Source organism: Colius striatus, chromosome 3, assembly GCF_028858725.1.
Source record: "Colius striatus isolate bColStr4 chromosome 3, bColStr4.1.hap1, whole genome shotgun sequence".
Lineage (NCBI taxonomy): Eukaryota > Metazoa > Chordata > Aves > Coliiformes > Coliidae > Colius > Colius striatus.
The window spans coordinates 36,977,079-36,987,917 of record NC_084761.1 but is presented as its reverse complement, the minus strand read 5'-3'; the positions used below and the strand labels follow the sequence as shown (position 1 = coordinate 36,987,917).

The 10,839-nt window shown below is 43.3% G+C and overlaps 1 protein-coding gene across 1 annotated transcript in view; it reads left to right on the top strand.

Moving 5' to 3' along the window:
- Positions 1 to 2,306: 2,306 nt before the first annotated feature.
- Positions 2,307 to 10,839, top strand: part of CDS1 (CDP-diacylglycerol synthase 1) — a 30,238-nt gene continuing 21,705 nt past the window's right edge. Inside the window, exons 1-2 of the mRNA XM_061993333.1 lie at positions 2,307 to 2,381; positions 10,184 to 10,302. Coding sequence (XP_061849317.1) covers positions 2,307 to 2,381; positions 10,184 to 10,302 — 194 coding nt within the window. The remainder of the gene's footprint in view (positions 2,382 to 10,183; positions 10,303 to 10,839) is intronic.

The following is a 10,839-nucleotide window of genomic DNA, read 5'->3' as shown; positions in this document are numbered from 1 at the left end:
ACTGCAGTCACCATAGGTAGCAAAGCTGCGGAGGTCAGACAAACCACTTCTTACTTTCTCTCTGCTGTTCTCTAGACAGTCCCATTGCAGGGCCAACAGAGTATGCGCATGTCTTGGCACTTGAAGTAGGCAAAACTGTGGTTTCTTCTGAAAGCTTTGCTAGAGAAATACTTGCAAGGGAAGACTCAATGGTAGAAACATACTGAAAGAGGCAAGAATGGAAAAGATGCCTTGTTAACCATTGGGATCCATTCTGCATTCAGCTTACCCTATATGGTTTAGGTTTCCTCCCTGTTGAGGAACTGTTTGCCACTCTTGCATATCCTGAGGAAGGAGAAATGACGTTTGACAACATTTTCCCCCATAATATATCACTTATGGATAAATAAATTTAAGATAAGAGTGAAGTGTTGAAGGACCCTGGCCATGTGATGTTCAGGGGGGGCTGCCTCTGCAACATTTGTCCATAAAGGACCCAATGACAGAAACTGTGCCTCTGTGGCCTGTCTGCTCTGGTGTTGGATCTGTGGTTTGCCTTCTGCTGGAACCGACCTCTTCTTAGCACATTATTTTTTGTATGTGCTTGGGGATGTATCTGCAGGTGTGCTACCTGCAGTGCACAGGTAAATCACAGAAATACCTGTTCTCCCTGAGCGCCACTGAATATGCTTCTCAGCAGCAAGGCTGGAGATGGTTAATCAATGCCATAGTCTGTGTCTGCTCACAGTAGCTTGCTCTAACTTCCTCAACCATGGCATTGTCATTAAAAACATGCCAAGGATACCTTTGAAGTGATGTAATAATAATGTTGTTTACATAATAAAACCGAATCATTAAATAGACCAAATCAAGCTCAGTGAAACCAGTCACCATAGAGATAACGTACATGACAGCAGATACGGCTACACACTGCCTTGCACTGGCCCTGTGTTTGCAGACTCTGTAGGCCAGCATATGAACACCAAGGTGACACCTAGGCTGTCTTTATGGGAATGCTCCGGAGCAGACAGCTGTTGCCATGGCCAGACTGTCAGTAGCCATATAAGCACAGTGGAGTGGGACGGGTACTCTAACAGGGTGGGCAGAGGAATGCAGCAGGCTTTGGGAAGCAAAAGTAGTGGTTGCTCTCCTGATCACCTGGCAGCATCATGGTAGAGCTGAGAGGCACTCCGACACAGTCATCTGAACTGTACCCAGGGACCGGTATGACATCAAATTGTGGCATATCTTAATAGAGAGAGGTGATTTCTGGACAGCTCAACAGGTCACAGTGCTCAGCAGGGTCTGCTTGCCCCTGCAAAGGGACACATCCTGCTTTGTTACACACCCAGGCCCACCCTCTATGTCTACTGTACAGGTGCCAGTTGGGTGAAGACAGCCCAAGCACTGTGTGCCTTTCACATCTACCCTCTGGACAGCTTGTGGGTATGCCTGACTAGTGAGCAGTGGCTGTTTTGAGAGCTGACAGCGTAATATCCGTTCCAGGGCACGTGCAACTGCCGTTGTAGAGCATTTAGCTTGCCTGTGAACTCTCAGGCAGGTGTGTTACTTTTCTGTATAGGCCAGTGGCAAGTACCCAACCTACTTTTTCACATGGACATACATATAGCAGGTGGACCAAGTATTCCAGAGTAATCAAAGCACTTAACAGGCAACCAAGGATGCCCGCGTGAGCTGCAGCACCGGCGTCCGCAGGTGTCGACACAGAGCTGGCACCGTGGGCTGCGTGCGGATGGGGATCCTGCGGGCTTCGGGGCCGGACCGCGGGCAAGCCGCACGCCGGAGCCGTTCTGACACACACTCCGCAGCTCCATGCCCGAATTGCGGGAGTCTGCGAGGAAGCACGGGAGACGATGGCAGCCCCGGGCAGACGAGAAGCACCCGCGGGGGGGGGAACCTGTGCAGGAGAACCGCAAGCCGGTCGCTGCCCGCTCCGCCCCGGCGTTACCGTCCCCGCTCCGCCCGCCGCTGTGGGTGGTGCCAGAGTTGGGGGCGGGGTGCTGGGCGCACCTGGGCAACCCTGGCCCGCCCTCTCTGCTCCAGCCGCCGCCGTGGGGCTGCGGGCGCTTTTCCGCTGCCGGGGCGCTGGGGTCCGGCCGCGTCTGCGAGCTGTAGCGTCCGCCGCGGGAGCGCCCCCGCGTTGCGGGGTGTAACGCCGGGCTCTGCGAGGGAGGGGAGGCGAGGCAGCGGCGGCCGGGCTCTCCGCGGCGCGGCCTCCGCGCCCTCCCCGTCCCAGTCGGCTCGGCCCTGCCCTGCCCTGCCTGTGCCCGCTCGCCGCCGGGTGGCTGTTGGGCTCCCGCGGCGCGATGTCGGCGCGGCGGCGGCGAAGGGCGGCCGCCGAGGAGGAGGATGAGGAGGAAGAGGAGGCAGATAGCGACAAGGTAAGGGCACGCGGGCGGGGGCCACTGGGGCAAGTGTGCGGGCGGGGGAGAGGGGTGCTGCCTCCCCACTCCGATCGCCGGGCCCCGACTGCGACACCTCGGGTAGGAATCCTCCCTGGCCCTTCCCCACTCCCCGTAGCGGGAGAGTGGCCTCAGCCTCCAGTGCGCGGGCGGTAGGGGCCCACGTGTGTCCTGCCCCACTGCCATCTTCCCACACGGCGAGATTGAAATGGGAGTGCCCAGCTTCTGTCCGGGCGCGCGGAGAGCTGAAGGCGGATGAGCCGGTCGGCTCCGCGCTGGAGCTCACCTCTTGCCGAAGTAGCTGGGCCAAGCAAAGAGCGTGCTTAGGCTGGTTGGGCCAGTGTGGCAGCGTAGAAGCAACCATGGGCTGGTGATCTGCTCCGGTGAAAGGCCGTGTCAGCACTTCCCCAGCAACGCTTTCTGTTTTATGGCCTTTTAAGTTATAGGCTTTCACCTCTGGCCCGGAAAGGGCTTACAGTATGACATTTCTGCTAGGGTAAGAGATTTTCAAAATACTACGTCTGTGCATTGGGTTCATTACAGTGGCAAAAGAGCCACGATGCTGTTCTTTTGTTTGCTGTGGAGTTAAGGCTTATCTGTACAAAAGCAAGCACATCGTAGTTGCTAACAGTTGGAATAAAATGAAAGAGAAGTTCTCATTTTGGTAACAAGAATTTAAAAAAATTTAAAAGGTAGCTTTCTCGTTGCTAAATGGAGTTGGCAACATATGATGTAGGGCTCCTGCATTGCTGGCTATTTAAACCTACGTGGATGTCGGAAGCTGCAGAGTGTGCAGGCTCTCGTAGGTGTTGTGACAAGGAACTGGAAAGTGAAACTCGATAGTCGGTTGTGTGAACTCAAAGCCAATGAATTTGAAAATTAGCAGTACTGTGCTGCATTGAGGGCTATGGTCAAATAAAGTAACATTTAGACTATGGTTGCACAGAGAGTATTTATCTGTAGGTGAAAAATAACTTTTAAACATGATTTATTTTAGCAATGTGCACAAAAGGCTGTTTTCCTGTGGAGTTGTTCAGGCTGGCTTTATTTTGTAGGCTAAGGTCATTTCAAAGGTACACAGTGAGGTGCCTTCTTTACTCTCCAGGCCTCAAAAGCTTGCACCTGAAACTTGTTCATATTATTCTTGATTTACCGGTGTGATTTTCAGAGAGGAAAATGCTATTCTTGCCTGTAGGCCTACCACATGTTTGCTTTAGCTGTTCTATAGTCTAGTGTTTCATCCAGTTTCAGATGAGGTTGAACAGAAAGGACTCTGCTGCTGTCTGTGCAGTTAGAATGTTGGTTGCAGGGAGTGACCTTTTAGCATACATGCATTTGTAATGATTGCTTGAACTATTAGATATGGGAAGCCTTTTCTACCACACAAAAAACTTTTTGATGGATTATTTGGGAGTCCTTGTTTGTTCCTGTTAGAGTTGTTCAACCTACCTGCAATGTGCACAGCACTGGTGCTCACAAGCAACATTAAGGATTGTTTTGAAATATTAAGCTGTCTTTAGTGCTGTTTGTAACTTTTGTGCTGTTTAAAGAGAAACCAGCATCTAATACTGAGCTTTCCATCAGTGGGTCACAGTTGGGTCTCTGTTTAGAATGTTAGTAAAAAGGTGGTGTCTGCTGTAGGTAACTCAATGGGAAGGATCTTGTTGTCGGGATTCACAGGTGTCACATTATACACCTTGTTAGATGGTTATCTTTCTGCTCTACCTCTTGCCTGACCTTTACAACAAGTGGATAGCTTATTGTCCTTTGACTCTTTTGAGATGCTGTATTTGTTGCTAATTGTGTATTTGGACCCAAAACTTGTTCGACATGTCTCAAAAGCATCACTCTCTTCCTCACTTGTAATGAAGGAATAAACTTGGTTGTCTCCTTTCATATGGTAACTGCTTTGTGCTACTTCTACTCTTATTGACTTGATTAGTTCAGACTTCCAGATACATAAAAGTGACAGGCTTTAAAACACCTGTTTGCCAAAGTAGAGAAGCTCTCTGTGTTTGCTGAAGGACTCGATGAATGTTAAATGTGTCTACAGGGTTTTATCTTGTATACTTTTAGTCCTGTTTTCAGTATGTCAGTATACTGTTACACTTACTATGTCCATAGATGCTCATTGCCTACTGAATTTAAGTGAAATCATGGGGGAGGGCGGGGTGTCTCATTTGCATGAGTTTTTTTTACCACTGTCTGGAAACAACTGGTTGGCTTTTCTATGTCCATATAGTTTAAAATAAAAGTTAACTTCCCTGGTTTTGACTGAAAATATATATGTGCTGGGTGAAGCTTCTTCTTGAAGTTTCCAGGCTCTGTAAGTCTCTGTGTCTTCAGTTACTCACTAACTTTTTGCAAAGTTCCCATGAACATGCTTTTGCCCTGTAAGGCTGTGTCATTTCAGGAGTTTGTTTCTTTGTGTTTTCCTGTGGCATACAGGAGTGATTTTTTTTTTTTTTTTTCGATTGTCCCTTTCTTATTTGCTACTGCTTGCCCTGGATGCTCTTTTGCTAAGAATGTCTTGTTAAAGTGCCTTCATAAATACTCTGTGTCTCCTGGGAGCAAGAGGAATGATTTGGCATTCAAATACTTAATATGTGTAAGTCAGTTAAAGTGTTACAGATTGATCTGCGTGCATTCATGCTTTTAAAATTCCAGTTGTTTGCATTATTTACTATAAAGCAAATGTCACTGCTTTCAAATGCTTTAAAAAAAAATGTATCCTGGAAGTAATTGCACAGTTTGTAACTCTCCAGAGTTGTTGGGGTAGGATGGGGAAGGGGGCAGTGGAATCGTGTTGCATTGTTGACAGTGGGAACAAGTGTCTGATTGCCTAGTGTCATTGTTAATTATTTGTAAATGAACCAAGCTCAGAATCACTATTTCTCCTACAGTATTGAAAAAACTGTGTTTCATTAGACAGCCCTTACAGGGAATCCATTGCTACTTAAACCGCTGAGATGTGTGAAGCTGGGTTTGGGACTTGGATCTTTGATGCTCCAAACCGCCCAAACCAGCTTGGAGGTAAATGAAATCCCTGATGACAGTATGACTATTGATCATTTATTTACTTCATTTGACTTATGTCTTTTGGAACATCCAGAGAACAAATCTGTTTAATTTACATAGAGAAGTCTGACCTCTATGCTGTCTGCTACAAGCATGGCTGTAATAATACAGACTACTTCCAAACCTCTGCTTTCTTGAAAGTGGTAGTGAATTAATACTAATACAGATAGGAAAGGATCTGTAGGTTTCAGTCTTTTAATTTGATGTATGCAGCTCTTTTGGTTGTGCTTCTGCATATGTCAGGCTTTACCAGTTCGGAAAAAAGGTTACGTTATCCAGGATCTTCTGACACTTTGATATCTTAACTTCAGAGGAAAGTATCAAGGTGCATCTAATTGAATATGCTATAATGTGGTCTAACTGATCTATTGACTTCAGTGTAAAACCTATGAGAGAGACTGCAAAAAGGTCAAAGCTGGAAGAGAAAAGTTACTTAAAGTAACTCTTAGGCAGGTAAAATAACAATTAAGTTATTTTGCTTTGTAACTTCACACAAGCTGTTGGAAAATGCCTTAATTTTTTAATTGCTCTTTACATAGATGCTGCATTGTCCAAGAAAAACATATTTGCTGTCTATGTACTTGCTGGCTATACTCTGCTTTTCCTTATTGAATCCTGGAAAAAATACAAGTAAAACATTGCAAGTGCCTTTGTAACTCAAATAATTCTTGTGCATTGTTCACTCGGCACACGTTAATTGTAGTGGAGGATGTGTGATACAAAACAGCAGTTCAAACGTGTTTGTACTTTTAGATGATGAAAGGTTGACATGTCTGTGTTTTTCTGCATGACATATGGCTGTATTTTGGTAGCTGTTGTGAAGTAGCCAGTAAGATGGAATCCACATGGAAGCTTAATGTGTTGCAAGATGTCACGTATTTTGAGCTCCTGTTAGGGAGGCTCAGGCTCTTGGCTGTTTGAGTTCCTCCTCAAGGAACTCAAGGAACTCAAGTATTTGAGATCTTGTGCAGAAGATTTAACTTAAAGATTAAAGTCTTATCTTTAAAAACACCAAAATTTAAAAACCCCAAACCCTTACAACTAAATAAACTCTTGTCTTGGGGTGCTTTGGAAATGATGAAAGCCGATGAGCACTCATAGTATGTCAGATAGGCATGTTTATTGTGCACTGAGTTGTTTGTAGTGTGTCAAAACCTGTCATATTTTCCTACTTTACTGTACTTGTTAGGCCTGCATCATCTCAATGTTGTTGGACTTGTATTCTATGAGCTGATAGGTTTTCTTGAAGGAGCATGCACCTTCAATGAAGAGAAACAAGGTAACAACTTCATTGCAACATCTATACATTACAGACACTTTGGACGTGAATCAAGGAGACAGGATTAAAGTGTGTTCTGTGTGTAAAAGGCCCCGTCAATTGCAGTTTGAGAGGTCTAGAAAAAAATGAAAACACCTTGCATCAAACATTTAATTTGAAGTTAGGGTTAAAAGGTGTCTTAGCTGCTTAGGACAGTACGACTTCTGCTGCTGTTTTCAATTAACATTTGAAAATCTTGTACATGCCTGCTCACTGTATGAAACCCATGGCATTTCAGTTAATACCCCCCACAGGTCCTTTTATTACTGTGTGTTCAGCTTGGCCAAATCTGAAACCTGAAATTCAGGAAAAGGAAAGATTGTCTGATTTTATGCTGAACCTCAAAACTGCTTCTACAAGGTCAAGCTGAAGTACCACAACTCATGATTCTTTTCATTGTCTTTTTTAGGGTTTTAATAGTGAAAATCTCAGTGTTTCCTTCCATAATGGTTGCTGTTATTCATGGTTATAAACTAGAATATTTATAACCAGTCATGTAAAATAATTAAGAAAATAAAAAGTATGAAGGACTTCTCCACCAGTGACAGGTTTCTCTAAGCACTTCATCATGCAAAAGATAATAAACTATCTTTTCTCAAACAGCTTCCTCTTTGGCTTCTGACTTTGCAAATTAAATGCCTTATTCAGGAACTGATTGTGGCTATTATAGCAATTAATTGGAAAATATTCAAAGTAATTTTTTGAGGTATGTTACAAAGGGAAGTAGAAGATAGTCGTTGGTTTGTCTCCCACTGGTTATTGTAGCAATGTAAAGCTAAAAAATGGCCAAATGCACCAAGTTCTACGCAACTTGCAGCTTGCACAAGTCAGGCTCCCAGGAGCAGCACTATGGAGCATGAGCTACTGAAAAACACATCAGATAAACAGACTCCTTTATCAAGGTGTTGAGATACTCTGAAAAAGGCCATACACCTGTGAATTCAGTTGTTTGAAACAGCTTATCTAAAACCTTGATTCTAATGAGATGCATAACTTAGTTGTATGTTAAATATCAGATTTTAAATTTAATTTTTACAAAATGCTTAAACACTGGTTGAGCATAGCAATGTTTTATGCAGTATCAAAACCATAACAAAATAGTTTGGGGATGTTCTTAGTTCTGAGTGCTTAAAAGAGAGAATGTCTCTGCCATATGCAAGCAGGGATGAATATTAAAGACACTAAGTCGGGGTCTTAGGTCCAGGATTACGGCATATTACCTGGACACTGAGTAGTGTCCTATAGAATTGTACAGATTAGCTTGCAGCATTCCAATGCAGGTGACAGGAGTTGTAACGTGGCTTTGGGAGAGACTTGGAATGTAACGTTAGTGTGTCATCCTCCCATCCACCATTGCATCTATAGTTGATTTCCTAAGCTACAGTACAAGACTATGAGAAACATTTCTGAATAACAAGATTGCAAGCACTCTATTTTTTTATTTATTTACGCACTTTTTTCAGGTGTTCTATAGACTTGCCAAAATCTGGACCACAGTTAGAGTATTTGCTCTTTTTGCCTGTATTAATTATAGACAATGTCTGTCTAATAATTATTCAGCTGAGGGGTTTCAAGGAATAGGAAAAGCCTGGAGTTTTGCAAGATTTTCAAAGGAGTAAATTATGTAAAGTTCATTCAAGAATTTAATTTTGGACATGTGAGTGAATGAGAAAAACCCAGGCCTAACATGTTAAAAAGTAGAATTACTCTTCCTTTTGTTACCTTTTGTGCATGTGAATAGCATGAGCTCATGGTCTTGGTTTCCATAAAGATAGAAGCAATTTTAAAATAGAAAGGACAGTATTTCCCTAGGGCTGCTGTCCCTGGAGTGAGCATCACGGGCAGTGGCTCAGGCCTGGGTAGGGTCGAGGTGAGAGACCAGTTTGCAGCGCAGTGGACACAGAACCTTGGACAGCTCCCAGACGCCTGACACACCCCCCACCTATGCCCCTTCCCGCAGCCTTTCGGCGGTGCGGGCTTGAGCCTTTGCTTTGAAAGGTGGGGCTTGAAAAGCCTTATCTTCTGCACCACTGGTGTTATCAGAGGTCAGTCACTGAGAATAATTTCCTGGAAAAGGCCAATGGATTGAAAGGACAAGGTGATAGCCTATCAACAGAGGAGCCACATGATGGCTAGCATTGTAGGGTGCCTTCATTCTGTGGTGTGTCATGGAGAAGTGAGAGGGAAGCTATACTTCTCCAGTCTTTCAAAATGCTAAAGATACTCAGAAAAAAAGCGAAGAAAACAATATTATTAAGGAGAAGTAAGACAGCAGTCTTTTCATGGGACTACAATATGGAGAAAGAACCGAAATCTGTGATGAGTTGGTTGAAAGGAGAGAGAGACTGAGAAATAGCAGTGTAGTGGTGGTGAAAAAAAGTCTTCAAGCTCAGCCACTTGAAAGTCCCCAGAGCTGTTAAGATCTGATGAACCTGAGGCAGCAGGGTTGGAATTGTAAAGAAGTGAGGTAAGTCAAGAAGGTCAGGAGGAAGTTCAGGGGCCAGACACTGAGCATCAACTCCTTGCCTTACTGCTTTGCCAGGGTCAAGTATAGATTTCTGACTCCCTGGACTCATGGTGTTTGTAATGTTAGGATGAGAGAAGTAAATCATCATCACCAGGGACTTGAAGTGATGGGAAAATATTTTTGACAGTCTATTCAGACCATTGGTGACAATTTGCTGCCTATTTTGCATTTGGGTTAAACACACGCTCTGTTTAGGTGATGTGCTTCTGAGTGTTCATTAGTGAATACTGAAGAAATCACTGTAGTGTTGGAATCATGCAAGAAACTGTGTTGAATAATACTCTGTTTACAGGACACTTAGTCACTTCAGTTTGGTTTTGGATCATTCTTTTCAAGCCTTAGCATATGTATGTATAAGACTGTGATAACAGCCTCTTTTCATTGTATGAAGAGGCTGTTTGTTCATGCATTCTATTTCCTTTTTTTTCCTTCATGTGACAATATACCACCAGAAGACCCTTCTCCTTATTCTATAAAGGAAAGACATACAGGTAACAGAATGCATTAGACTTTTAGGGATCTCTGTGAACTCATGGACTCTGTGTTGGCTCTAGTATTTCTGAAAACATATATCCTTATGTGTGTTGAAAAAGTGCATAGAATTTGAAGTTTCTTGAGCACAGCAGGTAATGTCACAACTTCCAAGTACTGGTGGTCTTATAAACATTTATGGGAATAAGCTTGGCACCTACAATGTCTACGGTTTCACAAGTACACCATTATTGTCTTTTTAGAAGGTAACTGTAAAGCAATATTATCTCTACCTAAAGTAATATGCATGACTGTGAATACTGTTTTCTGACATAATAACTGATCATCTTGTGTGGTTTTGGTTTTCTTTTTTCTTTTTTTTTAAAGGAAGTGGATTTGGAAGAAAGACTTGTCGAGTTGGATCTTGGAAGCGATTCAGATGTTACTCCACCAACAGACAGCACTCCAGAAATCCTCAAAAGGGCTTTGTCAGGCTTGTCAACCAGGTGTAGTAAAACAAACATCTCTCAAGTGTAATAGCTGCTGGCTGAAATTCTTATAGATTTTGTTGCAGCTTTAATTCTTACATATTTTACTGCAGTTTTAAATTTCATGATACGCTTTAAATTTCAAGGATAAATTTTTACTGGATACTATTATTTACGTATGCTTGGATAGTCCCTTCAGGCGTATGCAAAACGTATTACACTGAAGATTGCCCATTGCAAGCATTTTAAGTAAGCCGCTGCAATGTTTAGCTGCAGCTTATACAAATGTCTGCCATTGCTCAATCTGAGTATTGCAATAGAATAGGCTGAAGAATAGTCATTGGAACCGATATCTAGAATAACTATTTCTAGGAGTTGTAATAAACTGATTTCCTGCATCCAAAGTTAAGAGGAAGTAGTGTTTATGTATAAATCAAAAGAGAAGAAATGTAAAGTCTCTGGCTGGGCTTTGCTGGCTTTTTTGTGACAGCATTCCATTTCTAGATGTTTTTCTTCGCAATTAAATATAACATAGCTTTTATTTTAATCTGTTAA